Consider the following 26670-nt stretch of genomic DNA (forward strand, 5'->3'; position numbering starts at 1 on the left):
GCGATGAAGGTGCGCCAGCTCTCAAACATTGACCAAAATAACAAAATATTGAACACACGGTTGCCCACGTGATGAGAATAAATTTTCTCCATGCTTAATTTCCATGTTTGCTAGTAGGTAAAGTGAAGCTAAAAATCGTACAGAGCATATACAAAAAAGAATGATCCTAATTCTTGGCAATAGATATGAAGATTATTTAGTATATTTATATAATATCGAGCTATCGAGCTAAAATCGAGCGAGCCAATATTGGCTCAAGATCGGCTCGTTTCTTAATCGAGCTACATAAAGTATTCATACTCAGCTCATTTCTTTTCGACTCGATCTCGAGTCAAGCTAAAATAGGAGTCGATCTCGAGCGGCTCACGAGCCTCGAGCTTTTCTTGCAGCGTGTCAGCTCTCCCATTTGCTTTGCTGCCTTGCTGCCTTCGTTGGTCCACCTCCAGCTGGCCGCTCCCTTTTCAATCATCCAGCCAAATCCACCTTAGCTTCGCTTCCTCTACTTCTTCTCTCAACCCAAATCCAAATCCCAAATCCCAAATCCCCAACCCGCCGGCGATGGCTCGCGGCAGCCGCCCCGGGAGGAACGGCGGCGGCGGCGGCGGGTGCGCGCGCTGCTTCCTGGGATTCCTGCTCAAGTTCCTCGCCTTCCTCCAGGTCTTCGCCGCCGTCTCCGCCGCCGTCTCCGCCGTGCTCTACGCCGCCTCCATCCTCTCCCGCTGGGCGCGGCACCACGAGCTGCACTTCGACCACCTCCTCCCAGACCTCTGGTATTGTGTTCCTCGCCTTCCTCCGTTCCGACCCACTTCCCTTCCCACTTGTGTATGCGTAGCTGTACTGTCTGCCTGATTCAACTTTTTTTTTCATTCATTATAGGATATGTACAAAAAAAAACAAATAAAGAAAACAGAATAGCTCGCTACAAAATCTGTCCAATGCCTGTTATTTCTAACATGATAAAAATATAAATCAGAGGCACTTAGAGAAGCTTAGGAGAAAGAGTCAATCCATTGGTCAAGGCACTCCACATTCCTTGCCTTAGTTCCGTGCTTGACTAGAAGAAGATCCTGCTTCAGGCCATATTTCCAGGAAATAGCCCCTGGAACCTCATTTTTGAAGATTTCCCCATTCCTCTGCATCCGAATGTTCCAACAGCCCATAATCACAATGTCCATAGCAATCTTCTGGGGAAAAGTTTGAAGGGTAAACAACACCTCATAGAAAACAGAGATACCTCCAAGTCTGTTTGGAGAGATCTGATCCCAGCATAAATAAATGAGCAAAAGAGCAATCCCAAAGCAGATGTTGGACGGTTTCTTCTGTTTTGTGATTACAGAGCACACAGTCATAAGAATTCAGGAAAAAATATTTTCTTTTGAGTAGACTTCTGGTATTGATTCTGTCATATTAGAGCAACCAAAAGAAAATGTTATGCCTGATTCAACTTTTTGCAGGTTCGCGTGCGTCGTCATGGCCGCCGGCCTCCTCTACTGCGCCATCCTCCTCGCGGGGTACGTCGCCGCTGAGGTCAACAGCGGGTGCTGCCTCTGCTTCGTAAGACCCACACCCACGCACCACCACAACCCATATCCTTTTTTTCTTTAACATACCTCTCCCTTCCTATTGGTTCATTTCTGCATCACTGCTACTGATGTTGACAACAATTGTTCCAGTATACCATCTTGGCCATGGCGATGATGCTGCTGGAAGCTGCCGTGGCCGGCCACCTCCTCCTCAACGAGCACTGGATGCAGGTGGGCACCCATTCATGCCCCTGTCAGTAATAGTTCCATCTGATCAAATCAGATCACTGACGATTCCTCTTGTTCATCTATTATTCTTGCAGGATCTGCCGTATGACCGCACCAGAGAGCTTGAGAACCTCGTCTCCTTTGTCAACAACAACCTCGACCTCTGCAAATGGGCTGCTCTGGCTACCGTCGCCACGCAGGTGCGTGACTCTGCCAGAATTAGTATATGCTTATTCTTGGTAAACCTGAACAAGCATTTCCATCTCAAATCAAACGGCACAGCAAGTGTACACGAGCCTTTTAAGTTGGTTGCTCCAGTGGTCTTTCACACTCTGTTTCCCTTTGTGCATCGAGGAGGAGGATCTGATCCGTGTATGTATAGGTGTTCTCGCTTTTCTTGGCAATTACTCTACGAGCCATGGTTTCGCCCACCAATGAGGACTGTGACAGCGACGAAGATTTTGTTGTCATAAGGAGGCCGCTGCTTCTTGCCCAAGGTGCTCCAGCCTATCTCCCTACCACGGCCGATCCTAGAGGTGCCCACCCTGGCCTATGGAGCTCATCGATGAGGCAAAAGGTGATTTTTTTTAGCCTGCAGTACTTACTTACGGTGATTTCAGATGTGACTATGTAACCTAAGCAAGAGTGCACTATCGTTAAGGACAGTACCCTGTTGTAAGAAAAAGAATGGGTACAACCCCATAGAGAACTATTCAGGCAAAACGTAATTGTATGCATTATGTCTGCACAACACTGTTCTCCCTAGCAACTTGAAGAATGTTTGGAACCATTAAGCAAGCATGTATTTTGCTCTTTGGTCTCAGTTCTTCCAGGATTTTTCTGTCGGGTACTTTTATACCGACACCCACAGTTACTCATAAGTCTTGACCCTCAGTTTCTTGATACCCTCTAGCCATGACGCTTATCAACTTCTCTTTTTCTTTGCTGTAATTATTTTTACTCTACTACTCCCTCCGTTCCTAAATAGTTGTCTTTCTAGAGATTTCAACAAGTGACTACATACGGAGCAAAATGAATGAATCTACACTCTAAAATATGTCTATATACATCCGTATGTGGTAGTCCATTTGAAATCTCTAAAAGACAAATATTTAGGAATGGAGGGAGTACATGAGTAGTGCAGGATTTAAAACATAACCTGATTGTAGCACACACTGTAGTTCAAGCATTTGTAGACCGAGTATCAGTTCATTTCATTCTCTGTAGGTTGGATCGTATGTTAGCTTAAGTTCTGGCAAGTTATGATGATGATTGACTAGCTGGTGGGCAGAAATATTTTATAGCCTGCAATTTTTAACTGAATCATACTGTATGTTGTTGAGTTGTAAAGACAAGCTAAATAGCTAGTTGGCTGAAAGCCATTCCCATGCGGACCATGTTGATTGCAAAAGTTAAATAAGCAAAAATTGCAGAAGCAAATTATGAATTTGTAAAGAGTTGTCTTGTTGTCTTGCTGCAGTTGCTCATTATTGTTTCCGAGTGTGAAAATCTAAGAATGCCTGACAATCATATCATATAGCATGAAAGTCTATGACAATTAACCTTATGCGGAATGTCGAAAAAGTCATGGCAAATTTATTATATTAACCAATCATGCCCTTAGTTCGACGTTGTAAATGTATTGACATCCCAACAGCCATGTGTTTCTTCTTGAAAACTAATTCACATTTTTCTTCCTGTGTGCCCTCTAGTATGGATTGAACTCCACAAGCGACTACACCTACAACACACTGGATCAAAATGCAGTACCGCCACAGTGAGAATCTGCGTGACTGATGACGAAGCACATACCATATATGCAGTACATAAGTCATATGTTGCAATATGCCATGGTGTAATGGGCACTGTATACATTTGTACGCCCAGTTATTCTGTGAATCTCGGTTGTACATAGTTCCATCATTACTACTCCCTCCGTCCCAAAATATAAGAACGTGTCACTATAGTAGTAAAGAACATATGTGTGAATGGCTGCCCTGGTTGGCTGGCTGCTATTTCTTCGAGACCCGCTTACTAGTGCTGAATCTGGAGCAAATCCGCAACTCAGTCATTGGGACAGCCAGGAGATGGCCGTATGTAAATAAATAGTCTATCTTGTTGGATGTCTTGGGTTGGCTGGTTTCTTCAATGTAGCCAAAGAGATGGATGAGCAAGAATGGCAGTATTTGCATTGGATGTGTATCAAGTTAGATATAGCAGTTAGTAAAAAAATGTAAGGTAATGTTAGTTCAATTTTCATGTGGATGATGACATCATTAAAATATTTTCTTGGGCCAAATATTACATATCCACACTTCATTTGTTTTGCTTGAAACGACAAAATAGAACTGCGAGCACCGTTTGTCACTGGTATCACCTTACGTAAGTGAAACAAACATCTGTAGTGTTGTTAAATATGGGAAATTAAACTAAATATAAACATGGTGGTGATTTATACCTGTAAACTCCACCATTCCATTAACATACATACGCATCAATCATTGTCTGCCTTAATAAGGATTTAATGCCGATAAAATATCATGGAAATCTCCATGATCCCACCAATCTTGTCTACCCAGTATCACGGGCACACGCTCTTCCTTGTGTAACCCGGATGGCAATTTGACAAGCCTAGGGGAATCGTACAAAAGCAAGCGCTGCAAACTAGGGAATGCAAGAGTGCAATCACATATATTGTGCAGGTTCCCAAGACCACTTAGTCCAAGTAGTCTAAGCCGGGGAAATGAATCCATAATGGAGGACATGGTTCCTCCTCCTTCAACATCGGATGGAATCAACTCCAAACCACGTCTGCTACTAATCCCTCGCTGCAACAGCATCAGGATAATCTCATGGATCAAACATCTCCCATGCCTAGAAGAGGTTTACTGATAAAGGACATTTCATTCAATCGATATATCGAGTTGATACAACCACACTGAAAAAATGCCCGGCCTCTGCATAGCACCATGCACACAGCCAAAACATCCAACAGGACCAAAAAGAAAATATTGTTTTACAATAATAGTACGAAAGGTCGACCTAGAAGAGGTATATTTGGTTGAATTTGATTGCAGTAGTTGGCTCACGGACCTTTGACATCTCCACCCGCGACTCCTAACATGCCCCTACTGAAATGGGGGCTTTCCAAATCAATATGCACAGTGTGATTTGGCAATCTCAACTTTCTGAAGTTCTAATTTGTATTCAGGACCTTGTTATTGAAGAACGTATTTCCAACCCTTTTTTTTGCGGGGTAACGTATTTCCAACCCTGTTTCTCGTGAAAACACTAATTTCCCTAGCCAACAAATTAATCTTCCAGTTCCAAAAAAATAGAATATGTTTACTATTTTCTTATGGAAAACTTTGCAGTCAATGTCAGACAAAGACATCCATTGAGCCACGCTCTTGGTAAAAATTATGGGGGTCATGAAATCCATTTCCCATGTACTCAAACATAACTTGTCAATTTCCTTATTTTCTAATCTCATCGGATTAATGCGGACATGTTAGTTTTTTGCTTTGTTTTTTTTGCGGTGGAATGCGGACAGGCATGTCTTTGAATCTTACAAGCATGGCTAATAGAAAGAACAACGAGTTCATGGCCCTTTTCCTTTTATTATTTGCATCCAAATAAAGAACACATTATGCAAATGCCACATCATTCCTTTTTTTATTCACTTATTTCTCCACATTATCAGACAGTCCTTACAATGAATGTCTAGCCGTCTAGGTACTGCCCGGAGGTGGGGGTGCAGGTAGCGTTATAACAGGAACTGTGTAACCTGCACAAGAGATTTTCAATTTTCGCATCATAAGGATAATCATGAGCAAATATATAAGAAATAATGGCAAGAGAAAACACGCACACATATGTATATGTATAGAAATATGACGGTTACCAACCTGCACAGTGAGTGTGTGCACGCAACCCGTTGCCGCATACATGTGTAGCCATGGCAAATTTGGCTAGACTGATCCTAGCCAGTTCATCAGTTGTGAATTTATCACAGACGCAGTGGATGTCTGTTGCTGCCCTTATCACCTGGCAACATACGCTCCCGTGTAGAAGGGGGTGCTCGCCAACATTCTTCCCAATGTTCCTCCAGCATTCCCTCATCACCTTACTTTTATCCGCGGCGCAGTGATCTGCTTGTGCACGGTGTGGATATGAAGAGAGGGCCACAAAGACTAGGAAGCATAAAACTCCTATTGCCTTAACACTGGTCATCTTCTTATGTGAAATGGTATTATCAGTATGTGTTTTATGCAATAATTCGACACCACTTGGGTTCTATATATATTGGGTTGCAAACTCGTTCGCCCTTTGGTCATTTAATTAACTCAACCCTCAAGATAACTTGGATATGTTGTCATTTAATGTAGGCACATCTAGTTCTTGTATCAAACTGCAGATAGAGTATACGTAGATGGGTGCAAGCTAATTAACTGAACCCTCAAGATAACTTGGATATGTTGTCATTTAATGTAGGCACATCTAGTTCTTGTATCAAACTGCAGATAGAGTATACGTAGATGGGTGCACACTATTAAATGCTAGTGACTGATTCTGATAGATAGATAACAAGGATATGTTCTCCTTTAATGTAGGATATACCTAATTCTCGTAAAGCATGAATATCAAACTGCTTGTGCAGGATATACCAAGATGCATGGCTGCAAATTGATTTCCTGAGCATTCATTGTGATTTTAATTTCCAGTTACTACCAAGAAGGAATACCTTTTCATACTCACTCTAACCAAGGATATACTCAGGCCATTAAAAATGCATGACTTTTTGTCGTTGAAAATGCATGATATTATATATATATATATATATATATATATATATATATATATATATATATATATATATATATGAGTCCAATCTGCAAATGCAACTTTGAGTGTTATATTCCATATGAATATGTTAAATAAAATAACAAAACATGAAATGATTTATGACAAATCTTGTAATATGATTTTAGTTCAATAAGTTTCCAACTATATCTTTATATATGGATTGTTAAAGTAGTGAAGTTAGTTTGGCTGTGCTGTTTTCTGTGTCATCTATTTGTGAATTGATATATTTCAGCTTTTAAAAGTCGACATCATATTTGTGTTGCATTGGTGTAAATACTATGCAAAAAAAATTACAATTTTATATGTTACTGTTATATTTTGGGACAAACGTAACATTTTATATGATGACTCATATGACATCATTGGTATATATTGAAGGGAGAATGCTTTGTTTAGACTGGTTAACACATTTACAAAGTGGATACTCTTTTAGTTAGATGATTCATAGATGTATATGATACATATACCGGTGTGTTGTCCTTGTCCAACCAGTTTCGATACTTCCGAAGTAGGATTAAGAGCGAAATGTGAAAGCCATGTATTAATTAATTATAGGTAGACTAAATAGGATGTTTTTGAGTTATTGCTGGTGAACTAATTGTATTATTACTAATACATCAGCTCTTTACCGAGAAGTGTGTGTAATAGTCGCATATGATGGAAAGTTTTAGATAGAGTTGGATTAACATATTTACCCAACACAGCACCTCCGGGCTATCCCTTCTACACACGCGAGTACGGACACGTAAGAGGTAGTGTTGTGATAAGCGTATCCGCTCCCATGAGTTGGTTCGCCATTAAGTAAAAAAAAGTGTGTTAGGGGGCGGGGGGGGGGGGGTGTCTCGGAGGTCGTGATAATGAATAATGAAGAACACCCAAGAAAATACACAAAAATGCAAATAAATTAGTTCAGGAGCACATGATGATATATCACCAAATTCATCGCAAGTAAACATAATGTTCAGGAAAAACTCAACAAGGAATAGATTGTCTACGGATAAAACATGAATACAAATTAATGTCTTCATACCAACTCCATCCATTATTCACCACAACACACTTGAATATTTTAATGTCCGGAGAATAGATATATGCAATTGATGTCACTCGGGTTGTATTTAGTGCTAATTGCTCATATGCACTATAGAGTGTTGTACTTATGAAACATAAGCATGTCTTTCACCGGTTTCATCATGTTAGGCCTTCCAAATTATGAAGAGAAGAGAGCACTGTAATGTTTAGAAGTGGGTTTTAATTTTATCATAGTGATTGGTATGATCGAGATGGTTGCGACTATGGTTTGTCTGCCTCCGGCCGTCTTCTAGATTTTGACTAGCTAGATTCTCCACAGGCTTATAAATAGTAACCACTACACCGGAACATCAACCTTTATGTGTTGAAGGAAAATAGATTCCTTATAGGTGTGTCCTTTGTAGTACACTATCTAGTTCTATTTGTTAAATTCTAATGCCACAAGCATATCATTATTTTTAGTTTAAACCTTCGATACACCCATTTTAATTGCTTGCCTTTTCTCTTTTCTGACAAGGGGTCAATATGTTTGCCATTGAAGCATGTGAAAGTGATTTGCCTAGAATAAAATATTGCCAAGCGCAACACAATTCACCAGAAGTTTGTATACCGTGAAATTAAGTGTTTTTTTCATGCCATGGTGCATTATTTTAGTCATATCAATTAGAACTTAGAGTAGGAATAACATGTGCCTAGCTAATCCTCAATGGTTCAGATGTTCATTCTGCTTTGTGAACCCCGTCGTTTGTTTTCTTGTGTTTGAATTTGAGTTTGTGATCCAGAACAAATCTCAACGCAATCTCTTTGGTATAGGTTTCAAGGTCAAATGTCATGTTAGGCACAAAATCCACTTTTGCACCTTAGGATGTTAAGATTAATTAGATGCTTGGAGTCCAAAGAATTACATTTTTTGGGTAGCACATGTATAATTGCCCTCAACTATGGTGTCTTGTATTAAAATAGGGGCATGACCATGTAATAAAGCTCACCATTCCCTATAGAATATAACTAGGGTGTGTCTGGCCCTTGATAATTCATTGTGAAAGTCACGAGTGCTTACATTTGAGACAAGCCACTCTTGCCATCGAACCCAAAACCTCAGCAGAAGCCAATCAATATCTTTCGTTAACTAACTTACTGGAAGATGTGTGGTGTAGTAATGTTCCATTTAAACACCAGCATCATGACCTCTATGAGGTAAGTAATGGCATATGTCATATTCTAAAACAAATGGAAAATAAGCATTGACAATGCAACTTTAGGAGGTGGATGTGAGAAGATTTGCAACGAAAATAAGCTGAGATGAGTAATGAGTTGATGGGGACTGACTTTGAATCCTGAATCTGACAAACCTATATGGGGATGGTTTAAAACAAGGGTTTCACAATAAAATCTTGGTACAAGCAACTAGCTGAGTGTCATTGCAAGTTGTTGCATCAGATCTAACAACTATAGGGGCTACTGATGGTGTCTTGGGTTAGGGATACTCACCACGTGGGCCTAACAGTCATGGGCCGGGCCGAGGACCCACCGACAACGGAAGATCTCGACACTCTACATAGCTGGGGTTGTGCAGGACCATGAAAGGAGAGCTGTGGAGGCGGCGTTCATAAGGAGAGCAGCCCGAGCCCAAACATTTTCAGGGATTTACATTTAGGGTTTCGATGGGATTTGGGGAATTTTGTTTGGGGTCGACTACGCATAGTTTCCCTCCTTCAAAATTCTTGCTCAGCCGAAACTCAAGTGCTTTTTTAAATATTATGAATAAACCAAGAGCTATAAGCTACCAAGACTTGATTAGCACGCGACCGAATCATGATTATGACTTAACACGGTAGATTAACCTTTAACAGAACTTTATTGTAACTTAATTATGACAATAGATGCTCAATTGAAGAACATAAGGGCGAATCACGATGAAGAAGTGCTAACAAAATAACATTGGGTTTTAACCGGCTCCATACCTGGATCATTAATCCTAAGTGATTGAACCCGCAGCTTGAGTAATTGTCAACAGATTTCCTATTAGCGTTCCAACACTTATCTCAAGATACCAATGCTGAAAATAAATCATTAGGACTAACATACAATATGATATATTCATCTCTTAATTGGAACACCAAATACATATGCGAAAAATTACTAACTAGAGTTGGCTGAGTTCATTAGCAGCAGCCCATGGCTGGACCTTGGGATCTCTGGCTGTGCGGAGATGGCCGGGAAGAAGGGCTGCAAGAGGACGTCACCGGCAATCCTGGAGGTGAACAACGGTGGTAGAGGCCTTCTGGTCAGCTATAGAACCCTTTTAGAGCATCTACATCCGCGGATAGCAAATCCGACCCTCAAACAACCACGGATGCATCTGGGCACTTTCGCGGGCAGTGATCGGTCACCCTTAAATTTGCTTCTCTGCATTGCATCTGGATACCTCATACTATAAACCTTAGATCCATACAAATGCATGCAAACAATGAAGTCCACGTACTACATAGATCAAGTAAAACCTACACTACCCTAATTCTCGTCGGAGATGTCCATTATCTCCGTGTCCGGCCCCAAGTACATGGGAGGCAGCCGCAACTCCACCTCCTCTGGCTGCTCTGCGTCGGCCTCCGCCTTCATCTCCGCTTCCACCCCTTCGAAAAGCGCGTTGGTCACCGTCAGGTCTTGCTGGATGAACTGCCGGTTGGCCTCCACATGGGCCTCATCCTGGATGGACTCCAGGATGGCCTCCTGCTCTGCCATCTCAGCCGCTTGGGCGACCGCTAACTCCTCCTTCGCGTTCTCCATGTTGAAGCTCGGAGCCAGCGCCAACTCCTCCTCCAGCTGCTCCGCCCCGTCCTCCTCCGGATCCTCCACCTTCATAGGAGCCAGCTTCTTCTCCTCTTCCTCCTCCTCCGGCGAGTCCAGAGGCAGGCAGGCATCGATGCGGTCGGCGCGCCTCGCCGGGATCTCCTGCTCAATCCGGAACCGGCGCTCTAGCGTGAGCATAGCATATGTGATCTTCTTTTGTCGAAGCATGGCGAAGCCAAAGGGCGTGGGAAGATCGGCGGAGCGGGAGAGAGGTGGATGGGCTCGGCTGGCGGCACGGAGAGGGAGGAGGTGGATGTGGCTAGGGTTGGGGACACCTGTCGGCTTAAATAGCCATAATTGGCCTCGGGCGGCGAGCCGGAGCAACGCCACACGACGTTCACACCCTCACCCAAGGAGACGTCCATCGGACGATTCCGTGTGGGACCATAGTGTCTGTTCGACGTGACCGACGCCCCCCCTATCCACCCTAGATTTGAACGGGATATGACGGGTGCTGGTCAATCCGGGCGTTTGAGACCCATTTGAGGAGCCTGTCTGAGTTAGTTTTTTGTGACCGGTCACTGACCGGACCATCCGCCCGAATTTTTGAGACGGGTTTGGAGCGCCCGGCTGTAGATGCTTTTAGGGGGCGGTCTGTTTTTTTTCTCGTGCGTACATATGCCCAACAAGCGTGACCTCCTCTAAGGGTGCATGGACCAAAACCAAAAAGTTGCCTTTGCCCGCCTTCGATCGTAGCACAAACGTAGGGAGTTCTCTCTCGAGTTTGTTACAGCTGAGATCAATTCAGTACGCTCCTCATGCCGAGTACGCGCATGTATGGCATGTTCTTAGCCTTATTGGGATTCAGTTCGGCCAAGCAAGCTAGCCATAGCCACACGGTCTTTTCCCCTATTAAGCTCTCTTCACTTCCTACCAGAACTGGCCGGTGGACCCAATGTGCCAGCGACAAACGTACGCGGCTTTGCCCGATCGAGCAGATGGTTTCGCAAAATAAAACCATGCTGTACGTGTGCAAAAACACGTTCGTGCACTGGCGCGCACGTGTGCCGAACTGCATGCCGAACACGGGAAGATCAGCTTTAAAACCTCGTCGATCTGCAGGTCTCACATTGCATCAGGCTAATTTTTTTAAATAATACATTTATTTTATTAAATTACAGAAATAATACGTCGAAAATATTATTTTAAAAAATAATACACCGTCGGCCCGCTGCAGGCCGACTGGGCCTAATCGGCCCATAGCAGGCCGATCGGCTAGCAGCAGGCCGACTGCAGGCCCGGCTGGCACACGGCGGCCTCTGGTTGGTCGGGCCACGTCGCGAGGGGGAGGGACTGGGCTGTCGGTGTGGTGCGCCCCTGTCGGCCTACCGCGCGCCGATCGGCCAGCTGCTGGCCGACAGGGTGCTGCCACCTGACACACCTGGCCGGCCCGTGCCTTATCCACTCCTTCCTCCCTTCTTCTTCTCCCCTTGCTCGTTTCTTCTTCTGTTCTCTGTGTTCTTCCCTTCTCCTCTCTCTACAGAAAAATGTCATCCATTTATACACCTAAATGAGCAAGATTTTCGCGATTTTCGCACCGTGAATGAATTCAACTCATTTAGGGCAGCCAAAAGAGGTCTCGATCTACTGATGGGGTAGCTCGTTGTGGTCGTGGTGAGCATTTTGGTGGAGGTGGTGGTGGTGAAGTTGGGGCAGTGTGGTGGTGGTGAAGTTGGGGCAGTGTGGTGGAGGTGAAGCTGTTGTTCGTCGTTCTTCGTTGGAGGCGGAGCACCGGCAGTTCGTCGTTCGTCGTTCTTCGTTCGTCGTTCGTCGTTCGCACGCACGCTTCAAGGATATATTTCAGCCCACATTTTATTTTTCGTAGGTGCTCCGGTAGTATTTGTTAATATGTTTCGATGTGAAATAAATTAGGTGTGCGATTATTGTTATTTGCCCCGGTAGTATACGTAAATATATTTAGATGTCAACTAATTAGTTGTGTAAAAATGTGTAGTTGCTCCGGTAATAATCCGTACTATATGTGGATGTCAAGTATTTAGTAGTGTAAGTATTTGTAGTAGTTCCGAAAAAAGGTCCGTAATATTTGCTTAATACTTGACACGTACGCAGGTGCGTGATAAGAAGTTGGAAACATGAATAAAAAGTTCGAAAGAAGAGACAAGATTTTTTTAAAGAGTTCGGGTCGGCATGTGCATAGCATGTCAGTGTGATGAAAATCTAACAAGCAAACAAAAAAAGGGAAAAGTACAATTACATGTTAAAAAACGTTTTAGTCCGTATCCGATGCCAAATTGAAGCGGATTACACGCTAACCTTTATTCTGCGTATTTTCTAAAGTCCATTAACTAAAGTACGTCTCAATGCCACACTGTTTTTTTTAAACTGCCACGCTGTAGTTTAACCCATAACAAGCAATAGCACCCCGCTAATGCCTCAACGTGGGCCTACTAACAAAAAAACTTGGGATAAAAACTTCTTTGCAAGGAAGAATTTTACATGATCCTAGAAAAAAGACGCATGCCTTTTTCTAAATTATTCTTAAAATAGATTAAAATAAAAAATACATCAACATGGGCCTATTTATTTAAATAAACCGAATTATCATATTTGTCGGTTATATTACGGACCGTAACTATAATCTATTATTATATTATTATTAAAACAAGAGTCAAGCAACTCATCATAATCGTCCACATAGATTAAATTATATTGATCGTCAAATTTACTATGGTCCTGGTAATATATAGGCATGTCTAATATTTGTTAGTGGGGATAATAAGTTGTTGCTTAATACTTGTATTTTGTTGTTGAAAAAAAATAGGTGAGTCAAGATGTCCGATGTAGTGAAATTGAGATTTTACTATGGTCCTGGTACTGTCCAAACAAATGAGTTGGGAGCAGATCTGAGTGAATTTACTCACATAGAGGTGGCAATGAGCGCACCACAAACATGGTCTGTTAGTCAGTTGAAAGAATGGATTGCGGCAAGTTTAGGTCTTGATACTGAAACACACACCGTCGGTGTTCATGCATTGTGGACACGGTCAAGTTCAAAAATTTACTTTTATTTGAGGCCAATAGAGGGAGACTCCGATTGGGTGCGGTGGTTACAAGGTTGTGAACGAAGGGGATGCAATCCTGTTGCTTTAGTGCTTCCCGTCGTGAAGGAGGTCACTGCACATGAAGGCGAGGGTGGCTACGAAGGACAGAGCAGTCAGGTAGAAGGAGGAAATGCTTATGGTTACGAACAAGGACAGAGCAGTCAGGTAGAAGGAGGAAATGCTTATGGTTATGAACCAGGGCAGAGTAGTCAGGTAGAAGGAGGAAATGCCGATGATGATTACAATGGCGAGGTGGACGCTGATGAGGTAGATGGGCACATGCAGAACCAGATGGAAGAAGAAGACACCGATGTTGAAAGGGGTCATGCCGATGATTCTGACGAGTCAGATGAAGAAGAAAATGCAGAGGAGGTCCCGAATCCTGCATGGTGGAATCATGACTTATCATCTGCAATGACCGTGAATGATGGACATGATTCAGCCTGGCAATATCACCAGAACAATATTGCGACGGGTGCTATGTATCCGAACAAGCAAGCCCTGAAGGATGCAATAATTAATTGGGCAATGTCCACGCAAAGGGTTTTCACAGCTCAGGTGTCCAGTCAGAAATTCCTGACAATGGTATGCAAGAACGCAGATTGTCCCGCCAGGGTGCACGGCTTTCTCCCTAAGTATGGCACAAGTTGGGTGATAAGTGACTTAGTTAATCACACTTGTCTTATTCCCTACATCCCTCAAGATCATGCCAACCTTTCATCCACGCTTATTGCTCGATTGTTTTACGATGAGATAGTGCAGGGCAAAGCTATGGAAGTGAAGGCAGTCCAGAGTAAAGTCTTCGCCAGGTTCAAGTACAGAATTTCTTATGGCAAGGCTTGGAGGGCTAAGCATGCAGCGCTTGAGAGGAGATTTGGTTCTTATTTTGATGCATATGACTCTGTTGTCCACCTCCTCCACACCCTGCAACAGCGGAATCCAGGCACCTATATCGATATCCAAGACATGTTCATGCCAGAGTTCCCAACTGTGAGGGTGTTGCATCGTCTCTTCTTCTCTTTCGGTGTATGCATCGAAGCTTTCAGGCATTGCCGACCAGTGATATGTGTTGACGGTACTTTTCTCACAGGCAAGTACAAGGGTCAGATCCTGACAGCCATAGGTCAAGACGGCCAAAATCAAGTCGTCCCACTGGCATTTGCTTTTGTGGAGAGTGAGATCATTGAAAGTTGGACATGGTTCTTCAGGCAGTTGAAAATATCAGTTGTGAAGGAGAAGCCCAATGTGTGCATCCTTCATGACAGGCATGCAGGTATACTCAGTGCGATAAGGACACTGACAAACCCAGGCCCTGAGGAACAAGTTCCATGGCAGGACTTGCAGAGCCGTTGGTGCATGCGCCATCTGGGGGCTAATTTCTTCTCGCAGTTTAGAAATAAGAACCTGATGAATCTGTTCAAAAAACTCTGCAAGCAGAACCAGTTATGGAAGTACAATTTGATACGCGACAGACTTAATGTGTGCACGCAGAGACACGTGAGGGACAGGAAAGCTGCAAGAGATGCAGCGGTGAGGGCACATGTTGAAGCAGTAGCTGCACAGTTGGCAACAGGAACAGCGGCCGTGGAGGAGGAGCCTGTTGGGCTATGTGACCTGCCAGGCTTTGACCCACCTGGTACTAGGAGAAGGCTCGGGAGGTCGATTAAAACCTTCAGTAGTGGATAGAGCATGAGCCTCTGGAGAGGTGGTCTTTGCTACATGACACACATGGAGAAGGTTGAAATGGGAGACACTAACTGAAAAGTTCTCTGATGAAGGTTGAAATGGGCCGGCCTTTTACCTTTCGCGCGTCTGGTCGCGTCCTACAGCTGTGTTCGTGGGAGAGGTTCTCTATAGGGCGACCAGATGTACGTGTTCATGAGCCTATAGACGCCATGTTTGATGTTGACGGCATCGACATGCCTACTTTCGGTCTGTGTTGGACTCGTCGCGAGGTATGCACCGTGTTGTAGTTTAATGCAACTTTTTCTGCACAAGAGATAGTTCGATGCTAGCGGCTACTAACTTTTCTTCTCTGCAGAGACGCTTTGCTAGTGATCAGACCAGGAAGGCATACACAACATTGAACGAGCAGTTCGATGCGTACACCGGGGTCATCTGGCAGCCCTACACGAAGCAGCCATACAAGCGAGATACCCTGCTGGTATGTCTGTGCTATGCACAAGGGACCGAGATTACTGGATGACAAAATCTAAGATCATCTTCGATGTCTTCGTCGAGGAGATGGCACAACAGAGGGTTATGAGGCAATTTGGTCTTCTGTAGTTGGAGCTACCTCCCCCTATAGAGAACCCGGTGCCAGCACACATCCACAGGTATTAACCAGTTTTTCAATGTTGCATTATCTTTCATAGTACTCCATTCGAAGCTTTAGGTAATTGTTGAACACACACCACAATTTTAGGACGACAAGGAAGGGCATGAACAGGACAACTGCTGACTGGCTAGTTAGACTAGAGCCGTATGTTATAGAATGGGAGACAGCAAACACAAATCTATGGCACGAGAATCACAATTTCGATCTCGATGAATTCAATCTCTATTTGCGGCGCTACATGACCGGAACACGGTTACACATTGTTGAGTACTCCCACCCAGAGGAGATACCGGATCCTACTCCGTCGGATATGTACCCGAGCTATGATACTTCGGGCTCTAGGCAGTACGCGGTAAGATATATTTTCTTTACGTAATGTTGTCACATACTTTGACGTGCAAGAGACAGACATTATTAATCGTCATGGAAATTTGCAGGCTACCTTGATACGCGAACTCTACGACGACGTGACCACCTTTGGACGATCACTATCGTCTGGACCTCTTCTTCATCATCGTCCAGTGGTACAGCCCTTCTTGGAAAGAATTCAGAATAAGATACGGACTGTGTACGAGGCTATCACGTGCACCCGGAGAACCGATGTTGTTCAGCACCAGCAGGAGCAGCCGCGTCACTCCATGCACCGACATCAACCACGTCCACGTCTAGCACATCAGCCGACAACCAGGCCACCACGTCCTGACCAACCTGGCAGTTCTACGTGGCACCCGCAGCACTATGGTCCCACGTCGAGCTTCGTGTTTTCTCCACAGCCACAGCAACACGGTCCCTCGTCGAGCTTCGTGTTATCTCCACAGCCACAGCAGCACGGTCCCTCGTCCAGTTTCGTGTTTGAGCCGGGGCAGACGTCACAGCCAGCAGGTATGTGTCTTCATATTTATTGTTTTCAATATTAATTGACGCGACCTCATTCTTCATGATGAAACGTTCCATCGCGTAGGAGCCTATGGATATCAGGCGTCTATGTCGGCATCACATGATACGTGTGTTGGGGAACGTAGTAATTTCAAAAAATTTCCTACGCACACGCAAGATCATGGTGATGCATAGCAACGAGAGGGGAGAGTGTTGTCCACGTACCCTCGTAGACCGACAGCGGAAGCGTTATCACAACGCGGTTGATGTAGTCGTACGTCTTCACGATCCGACCGATCAAGTACCGAACGTACGGCACCTCCGAGTTCTACACACGTTCAGCTCGATGACGTCCCTCGAACTCCGATCCAGCCGAGTGTTGAGGGAGAGTTTCGTCAGCACGACGGTGTGGTGACGATGATGATGTTCCACCGACGCAGGGCTTCGCCTAAGCTCCGCAATGATATTATCGAGGTGTAATTTGGTGGAGGGGGCACCGCACACGGCTAAAAGATATCAAGGATCAATTGTTGTGTCTCTGGGGTGGCCCCCTGCCCCCGTATATAAAGGAGCAAGGGAGGAGGAGGCCGGCCCTAGGAGGGGGCGCACCAAGTGTGGAGTCCTACTAGGACTCCCTAGTCCTAGTAGGATTCCACCTCCCATATGGAATAGAAAAAGAGGAAGGGAAAAAGAGAAGGAAGGAAGGGGGCGCCCCCCTTCCCTAGTCCAATTCGGACCAGACCAAGGGGAGGGGTGCGGCCACCCTTGAGGCCCTTTTTCTTCTTTCCCGTATGGCCCAATAAGGCCCAATACGTATTCCCGTAACTCTCCGGTACTTCGAAAAATACCCGAATCACTCGGAACCTTTCCGAAGTCCGAATATAGTCGTCCAATATATCGATCTTTACGTCTCGACCATTTCGAGAATCCTCGTCATGTCCCCGATCTCATCCGGGACTCCGAACTCCTTCGGTACATCAACACACATAAACTCATAATAAAACTGTCATCGTAACTTTAAGCGTGCGGACCCTACGGGTTCGAGAACTATGTAGACATGACCAAGACACGTCTCCGGTCAATAACCAATAGCGGGACCTGGATGCCCATATTGGCTCCCACATATTCTACGAAGATCTTTATCGGCCAGACCGCATAACAACATACGTTGTTCCCTTTGTCATCAGTATGTTACTTGCCCGAGATTCGATCGTCGGTATCTTGATACCTAGTTCAATCTCGTTACCGGCAAGTCTCTTTACTCGTTCCGTAACACATCATCCCGCAACTAACTTATTAGTCACAATGCTTGCAAGGCTTATAGTGATGTGCATTACTGAGTGGGCCCAGATATACCTCTCCGACAATCGGAGTGACAAATCCTAATCTCGAAATACGCCAACCCAACAAGTACCTTTGGAGACACCTGTAGAGCACCTTTATAATCACCCATTTACGTTGTGACGTTTGGTAGCACACAAAGTGTTCCTCCGGTAAACGGGAGTTGCATAATCTCATAGTCAGAGGAACATGTATAAGTCATGAAGAAAGCAATAGCAACATACTAAACGATCGGGTGCTAAGCTAACGGAATGGGTCAAGTCAATCACGTCATTCTCCTAATGAGGTGATCTCGTTAATCAAATGACAAATGTCTATGGCTAGGAAACATAACCATCTTTGATTAACGAGCTAGTCAAGTAGAGGCATACTAGTGACACTCTGTTTGTCTATGTATTCACACATGTATTATGTTTCCGGTTAATACAATTCTAGCATGAATAATAAACATTTATCATGATATAAGAAAATAAATAATAACTTTTTTATTGCCTCTAGGGCATATTTCCTTCAACGTGGGGGAGTGATCAACATCCCGAGGACAACATACAGTCTCAGATGTCGCAGCACACCCAGTGGATGAACATGTTTTCGAATCCTCCACCAGGCCCCACACAGGATACACAGCATGACCAGGGAGAGTCTGAGATTCCTCCTCGTCACATTAGGGCACCCGACAGGTTGGGATGGGTCCCGATTCCAGATCCGCCTCCCCGCCAGGTCAGACGTCGTCACTGACGCTTCTATCTATCAGTAGAGACATTACCATCTATTTCTGTGTGAGACTTATGTCTATTCTATGTATGAGACAAATGACTATGTACTCATGTACGAGACATATGCCTACTCTATTTTAGTACTCTGTTATCGGAACTATAAGATCATATTTAGATAGAACATAATATTCATACAACGAGACATTACAAACAATTAGATAGAACTACATCTAAATTAAATGGTACGTAACTGAACTCACAACATACAGCATAAAAACTACATGAAGTCATCATCGTCATCCTCGATCGATGCAGAAACCTTGCCCTTCGATGATGAAGAACCCTTTCCCGCCATATGTTCGCGCCAACTTTTTCCCGCCACCCGCTTCCCGCCACCCGTTTCCCTCCTCCCATTTCCCGCCACCCGTTTCCCGCCAGCCGTTTCCCGCCACCCGTTTCCCGCCACCCGTTTCCCTCCTCCTATTTCCCGCCACCCGTTTCCCGCCACCCGTTTCCCTCCTCCCATTTCCCACCAACCCTTTCCCGCCATACCGCAGTCGTTCTTTCCCGCCATTTTCTCCTCTCTACCTATAAAACCCCCTTCAGACGAAGGTGGATAAGCATTGCAGTGTGGTGGTGGTGAAGTTGGGGCAGTGTGGTGGAGGTGAAGCTGTTGTTCGTCGTTCTTCGTTGGAAGCGGAGCACCGGCAGTTTGGTGGCCGCCGTTCGTCGTTCTTCGTTCGCACGCACGCTTCAAAGGTATATTTCAGCCCACATTTTATTTTTCGTAGGTGCTCCGGTAGTATGGCTAAGGGGTAGGTTAGGTACTCAATGCGATTTGTGTGTTGCAGATGGCTAAGGGTACTCAGTGGGTGCTTAGCCCTATTGTTCATGTCCAAGGCTTTTCTCCAAGTGTTGTGCAAGTTAGTGAAGTGGACCTCACTTTTGATTGGTTGAAGACTAAATTCATGTTGAAGCAAGGGTTGAAGGAAGACGATTTTGTGTACTACGTCAGCAGGAAGCAGTCAGATGGCCCTGGGGAAAGAAAATTGATTGACATAACTGATGATGGCAAGATTCAAGAAATGCTGAGCGAATGGGAATGGAAAAGGGTTGTTGAGTTGCATTGCTACAGGAAACCGAGTTATATGTGATGAATTTGTCATTCGAGATCCGCCTCTCCGCCAGGCCAGACGTCGTCACTGACGCTTCTATCTATCAGTAGAGACATTACCATCTATTTCTGTGTGAGACTAATGTCTATTCTATGTATGAGACAAATGACTATGTTCTTATGTACGAGACATATGCCTACTCTATTTTAGTACTCTGTTATCCGAACTACAACATCATATTTAGATAGAACATAATATTCATTCAACGAGACATTACAAACAACTAGATAGAACTACATCTAATTGGTAATGGTACGTAACTGAACTCACAACATACAGCATAAAAACTACATGAAGTCATCATCGTCATCCTCGATCGATGCAGAACTCTTGCCCTTCGACGATGAAGAACTCTTGCCCTTCGACGATGCAGAAACCTTGCCCTTCGATGATGAAGAACTCTTGCCCTTCGACGATGCAGAACCCGGAAGCGGCGGCATGAAGATATCATCTTCGTCCTCTCTCTCCTCAGTCCATAAACATGGATTATTTGCTGCAATCCTTCTGAAAGTTTCACTCTTCGGCACCACTACCTTCTTCCACATGTCATGCAACCTAAGAAGTTCTTTACGTACCTCCTCATAGGTCCTTTTAGGCCACCCAGACCTACATAATTGGTGAGCCAACTCATTCATTATGGTGTCACTACCGGTGAGTTCGTCCCATGGAACTATCCTATTATCCATCCTGAAATCGGTAGCTAGCCTCAGAAGAGTCCTGCTCATCCCAGGGTGAAAACTACGATCGAAAGGATAATGGGACATCTCAACTACACCACACTGCAATGCTTATCCACCTCCGTCTGAAGGGGGTTTTATAGGTAGAGAGGAGAAAATGGCGGGAAAGAACGACTGCGGTATGGCGGGAAAGGGTTGGCGGGAAATGGGTGGCGGGAAACGGGTGGCGGGAAACGGGTGGCGGGAAATGGGTGACGGGAAACGGGTGGCGGGAAACGGGTGGCACAAAAAAAACAAGCGATCATTCGGAAAAAAAATGGTGGCATGCATCAGTCGGCCCACAGCAGGCCAACTGAGCCTAGTCGGCCCACTGCAGGCCTATCAGCCAACTGCAGGCCGACTGGACCCTGTCGGCCAACTGCAGGCCGACTGGGCTTGATCTGGTGGCCGACAGCCCAATCGGCCAGCAGCAAGCTGATGGGCCACCAGTCGGCCTGCTGTGGGCTGACTGGGCTCAGTCGGCCTGCAGCGGGCCAACGGTGTATTATTTTTGAAAATTCTTTTTTCAGCGTAATATTTCTGTAATTTAATAAAAAATGTATTATTTAAAAATTTTTAGCCTGCATCAGCCACCTATCAACGGCGTTCTTGCTTCTTTCTCCCTAGCTAATAGCAGGTCCCCTCTCTCTTGAGAAGAGATAGTTTGCCGGAGAAGCTCGGCGGCGATGGGCAGCAGCGGCGAGGCAGGCGGGACGGCGGAGGGACAGGGGCGGGCTATCATACGCACGGCGAAGAGGGCGATGGAAGACGTGGAGGTGAAGAGAGGGCAGGGCGTCGTGAGGTCGCTGGAGCGGTTCCTGGTGAAGAGGAGGAAGATCACTACCACTATGAGCTCAGCGGCCGAAGAATCCTTCTCGCCATCCTCGTTGCCGGCCGCCAGCTCGTTCTAGACAGCTGTAGTACTCCCCAGACCGCCAACGTGCTAGCTGCGCCGTGCCATTTGATCAATGGCCTGGCCATGCAGCTACATAGCTTGTCGTCGATTAGTTTGTCTCGGCTTCTCATTACTTGATTGTGCGGTAGTCAAGGAGCACTGGACTTTATTTTTTCTTTGGGTGAAACTCGAGTTGACCTCCCTGTTGAGTATGTTAGCAATTTTTCTAAATTATATTTCAAAAATAAATTATGAGCATGCCATTAACAGTATTAAACACATATTGATATTTGATCACGTAAGCACATATTACACACATTGCAGAAATATCCACACAAATAGCAAGTACGGCCAACACAAAAATAAACAGGAGCATGATAAGGGCATGTCCAAAGCGGACCCTCAAACCTTCAATATATGTCCAGACCACAGTGTCCGGACCATTTTTGTCATTCAACAGGGACCTGTGTATGTCAGCTTAGCAGTCCGGACGTACAGATTCCGGTATCCAAGAGACAAACGTGGGGGCTTTGATGGAGTCTAGACATGCATTTGACCAATCACATACATAATCCTCCTCTTCTCTCTCTCCACCCGGCCGCACATGCATGCCCTCCCCCCCTCTTCTCTCTCTCCTCTCAACCGGACACTAAATCATAAATATCTCACCACATGCATGATCCCCATCTACTTTTTCTCCTCCCAAATGGATACTTTGTGTTTAGCCTTGGATGACTCCCTCCCGCGTCATGTCCGCGGTCCACGTCCAGACATAAAAACAGATATATACCGGGGACATTTGCGGATCAGCTTTGGAGATGCCCTAAACGAGTTATACCCTTCAGTCGGCCAGATAGAAGCCACGGCGGTGGCGGCGGCGTCCTCGACGGCCTTCTTCTTGGCAGCGAGCTTCTCGGCTTCAGTGGAGATGTTGATTAAGAAGGCGATGAGGACGTAGACAAAGAAGTGGACGAAGACGAATAGCCGCGAGCAATCATGCATGAGACACTCCCCAAAAATCTAATTGGGTTTCTCCCGGTGCAGGACCGCAAAGGGAAGGGTTCCGGAGGCCTGCTCTCCCATTGAGCCGCGCACGTGGTGGACGGGATGGGATCGCCGGAAGCAATAGCCACAAGAGGAACGACGGTGGGCGGTGTGTGCGAGGAGACAGATGTGATATGATCTGGGTGACGACTAGGTTTGCCGACACATCCAATATATAGGCGCATTCAAGTAGGGAAATGTGGGCTGGACCCATGTCCGAGTTGGCAACAATCCACGATCCACTCAGATTCATGGAGCGTCCGCTAATGAATTGTAACTACTGACCAAATAATTATCCGTTCTTGACCGGCAAAAATTAAGCGCACACATGACATAGGTGTGAGCTCGGCTTGATCACGAAACATGACGCACGGGCGAGCGAGGCGGGTGGCGAAGGAGGAGTGCACGGGAACCACTCCTCTTCTCAAGATCCAATAGCATGTGGAAGAGGATCCCTTTTAAAAGAGGTCCAAAACTTTCTCCATTAGCGAAGTGGTACTAAACTTCCCACTACCTAGCCATGACACCCACATGGGCACTTAGAGATCTGTCTAAAATTGATGGATAGGCCTAAAACCCACCCTGTATTTCAACAATACCCCACCAGATCTCAAAGGCCCAAAGTGTTGTCCTCTATTCCAAACACTGTTTTGATATACCATTATTTTCAGTGGAGACCAGTTAAGGTTGAACATCCACCTATAGCAAGTAGCCACACTCCTTCACAACTGAACAATGAGTTATGTCTTGAATTGTTAGTTTGCATAAAGAAGTTTCACTAAATGTCTTATTGGTACTAGGCTGCCGAATGTTGACCCCTTGGGCGGAGCATATTAGTCACACTCCTGACCTATTCACGAGCTTACTGCAGATCACCCTATCACATAACTGTGACCAGCAGTCGAGCTAATATAGGTCTGTTCTTCCAAAGATTGCTCTATAGGATGGCATCTTACTCATTCAAGCCTCAGAACACAATAAGACAAAAATCAACCTTCTTCTTGTAGACTCGTGTTGAGCCTCCAAGTGCAGAGTTTTGTAGGACAGTAGCAATTCTCCCTCAAGTGGATGACCTAAGGTTTATCAATCCGTGGGAGGCGTAGGATGAAGATGCTCTGTCAACAACCCTGCAACCAAATAACAAAGAGTCTCTTGTGTCCCCAACACACCCAATAGAATGGTAAATTGTATAGGTGCACTAGTTCGGCGAAGAGATGGTGATACAAGTGTAATATGGATAGTAGATATAGGTTTTTCTAATATGAAAATATAAAAAACAGCAAGGTAGCAAGTAGTAAAAGTGAGCAAAAACGGTATTGCAATGTTTGGAAACAAGGCCTAGGGTTCATACTTTCACTAGTGCAAAGTCTCTCAACAATGATAACATAATTGGATCATATAACAATCCCTCAACGTGCAACAAAGAATCACTCCAAAGTTTCTATCAAAGAACGTAGGACGAAAACGTGCATCAACCCCTATGCATAGATTACCCCAATGTCACCTCGGGAATCTGCGAGTTGAGAGCCAAAACATACATCAAGTGAATCAATAGAACATCACATTGTCACCACAGATATCCCATCACAAGACATACATCAAGTGTTTTCAAATCCAATACTCAATCCAACATAACGAAACCTCAAAGAGCAAGACTCAATGCATCACAAGAAGGTAGAGGGAGAGAAACACCATATGATTCAACTATAGTAACAAAGTTCGCGGTACATCAAGATCGTGCCAAATCAAGAACATGAGAGAGAGATCAAACACATAGCTACTGGTACATACCCTCAGGCCCGAGGGTGAACTACTCCCTCCTCATCATGGTGGCCGCCGGGATGTTGAAGATGGCCTCCAGTGATGGTTTCCCCCTCCGGCAGGGTGCCGGAACAGGCTCCCGATTGGTATTTTTGTGGCGACAGAGGCTTGCGGCGGCGGAACTTCCGATCTAGGATTCTTTTCGGAGGTTTATATATTTATAAGAATTTTTGGTGTCGGAAACAAGTCAGGGAGGTGCCCGAGGGGCCCACAAGCCCTCAAGGCGCGCCCTGGGGGTAGGACGCGCCCCCTGGCTTGTGGACTCCTTGGGACTCTTCAGGTCCAGCTCCGATGCTTCGGGGGTCTCCTTTGGTCCATGAAAAATCACCGTAAATTTTTAGCCCATTCTGAAAACTTTTATTTCTGCACAAAAAATGACACCACGGTAGTTCTGCTGAAAACAACGTCAGTCCGGGTTAGTTCTAATAAAATCATACCAAAACCATATAAAATTGTTACAAACATGGCATGAATACTTCATAAATTATAGATACGTTGGAGAAGTATCAACATCCCCAAGCTTAATTCCCGCTCGTCCTCGAGTAGGTAAATGATAAAAGAAAGAATTTATGAAGTGTGAATGCTACCTAACATATTTATCAATATAATCTTCTTTATTGTGGCATCAATGTTCAGATCCATAAGATTCAACACAAAAGTTTAATATTGACATGAAAACAATAATACTTCAAGCATACTAATAAAGCAATCATGTCTTCTCAAAATAACATGACCAAAGAAAGTTATCCATACAAAATCATATTGTCTGGCTATGCTCTATCTTCATCACACAAAATATTTCATCATGCACAACCCCGATGACAAGGCAAGCAATTGTTTCATACTTTTAATGTTCTCAAGCCTTTTCAACTTTCACGCAATACATGAGTGTGAGCCATGGATATAGTACTATAGGTGAAGTAGAATATGGTGTAGGTTGTGAGGAGAAGACAAAAAGGAGAAAGTCTCACATCAACTAGGCAGATTAATGGGCTATGGAGATGCCCATCAATTGATATCGATGCAAGTGAGTAGGGATTGCCATGCAACGGATGCACTAGAGCTATAAGTGTATGAAAGCTCAGAATGAAAACTAAGTGGGTGTGTATCCAACTTGCTTGCTCATGAAGACCTAGGGCAATTTGAGGAAGCCCATCATTGGAATATACAAGCCAAGTTATATAATGAAAAATTCCCACTAGTATATAAAAGTGACAAAATAGGAGACTTTCTATCATGAAGATCATGGTGCTACTTTGAAGCACACGTGTGGAAAAAGGATAGTAACATTGTCCCTTCTCCCTTTTTCTCTCATTTTTTTGTTTTGGCTCGTTGGCCTCTTTTTTTTTTGGGCTCTTTGGCCTCTCTTTTTAAGTCCGGAGTCTCATCCCAACTTGTGAGGGAATCATAGCTTCCATCATCCTTTCCTCACATGGGACAATGCTGTAATAATGATGATCATCACACTTTTATTTACTTACAACTCAAGAATTGCAACTCAATACTAGAACAAAATATGACTCTATATGAATGCCTCCGGTTGTGTACCAGGATGTGCAATGATCAAGAGTGACATGTATAAATTATATGAACGGTGGCCAATCCACAAATACTATGCCAACTACATGATCATGCAAAGCAATATGACAATGATGGTATGTGTCATAATAAATGGAACGGTGGAAGTTGCATGGCAATATATCTCGGAATGGCTATGGAAATTCCATAATAGGTAGGTATGGTGGCTATTTTGAGGAAGGGTATATGCTTGGTTTAATGCACCGGTGAAAGTTGCGCGGTGCTAGAGAGGCTAGCAATGGTGGAAGGGTGAGAGCGTGTATAATCCATGGACTCAACATTAGTCATAAAGAACTCACATACTTATTGCAAAAATTTATTAGCCATCAAAGCAAAGTACTAATACGCATCGTCCTAGGGGGATAGATCGGTAGGAAAAGACCATCGCTCGTCCTCAACTGCCACTCATAAGGAAGACAATCAAAAAATAAATCATGCTCCGACTTCATTACATAACGGTTCACCATACGTGCATGCTACGGGAATCACAAACCTTAGCACAAGTATTTCTACCAATCCACAATTACTCACTAGCATGACTCTAATATCACCATCTTTATATCTCAAAACAAATGCAAGGAATCAAACTTCTCATATATTCAATGC

At 44.6% G+C, this 26670-nt stretch overlaps 2 protein-coding genes across 2 annotated transcripts; one reads left to right on the forward strand and one right to left on the reverse strand.

Moving 5' to 3' along the window:
• The first annotated feature begins 408 nt into the window (after nt 1-408).
• Nucleotides 409-4035, forward strand: LOC123166523 (tetraspanin-18). The gene is made up of 6 exons (XM_044584329.1): nt 409-770; nt 1455-1554; nt 1674-1754; nt 1847-1951; nt 2134-2328; nt 3464-4035. Exons 1-6 carry the CDS (start codon nt 559-561, stop codon nt 3530-3532), a joined length of 762 nt encoding a protein of 253 aa, XP_044440264.1. The 5' UTR covers nt 409-558; the 3' UTR covers nt 3533-4035.
• Nucleotides 4036-5372: 1337 nt separating this feature from the next.
• On the reverse strand, nt 5373-6026 carry LOC123163836 (uncharacterized). Its single transcript, XM_044581218.1, has 2 exons — nt 5660-6026; nt 5373-5538 (listed from the first exon to the last, which is right to left on the reverse strand). The coding sequence occupies exons 1-2, from the start codon at nt 5982-5984 to the stop codon at nt 5483-5485; spliced, it is 381 nt and encodes a 126-aa protein (XP_044437153.1). The 5' UTR covers nt 5985-6026; the 3' UTR covers nt 5373-5482.
• Nucleotides 6027-26670: the final 20644 nt, after the last annotated feature.

This window comes from Triticum aestivum, chromosome 7D, assembly GCF_018294505.1.
Source record: "Triticum aestivum cultivar Chinese Spring chromosome 7D, IWGSC CS RefSeq v2.1, whole genome shotgun sequence".
Taxonomy (NCBI): domain Eukaryota; kingdom Viridiplantae; phylum Streptophyta; class Magnoliopsida; order Poales; family Poaceae; genus Triticum; species Triticum aestivum.

What these genes read in the sequence shown, in the direction of transcription:
- LOC123166523 (XM_044584329.1), top strand. Translation starts at nt 559, where the DNA reads ATGGCTCGCGGCAGCCGCCCCGGGAGGAACGGCGGCGGCGGCGGCGGG. An exon ending in TGGCTACCGTCGCCACGCAG is followed by an intron (nt 1,952 to 2,133) that starts GTGCGTGACTCT and finishes GTGTATGTATAG; the next exon opens with GTGTTCTCGCTTTTCTTGGC. An exon ending in GCTCATCGATGAGGCAAAAG is followed by an intron (nt 2,329 to 3,463) that starts GTGATTTTTTTT and finishes TGTGCCCTCTAG; the next exon opens with TATGGATTGAACTCCACAAG.
- LOC123163836 (XM_044581218.1), bottom strand. Translation starts at nt 5,984, where the DNA reads ATGACCAGTGTTAAGGCAATAGGAGTTTTATGCTTCCTAGTCTTTGTG. An exon ending in TGCACACACTCACTGTGCAG is followed by an intron (nt 5,539 to 5,659) that starts GTTGGTAACCGT and finishes TCTCTTGTGCAG; the next exon opens with GTTACACAGTTCCTGTTATA.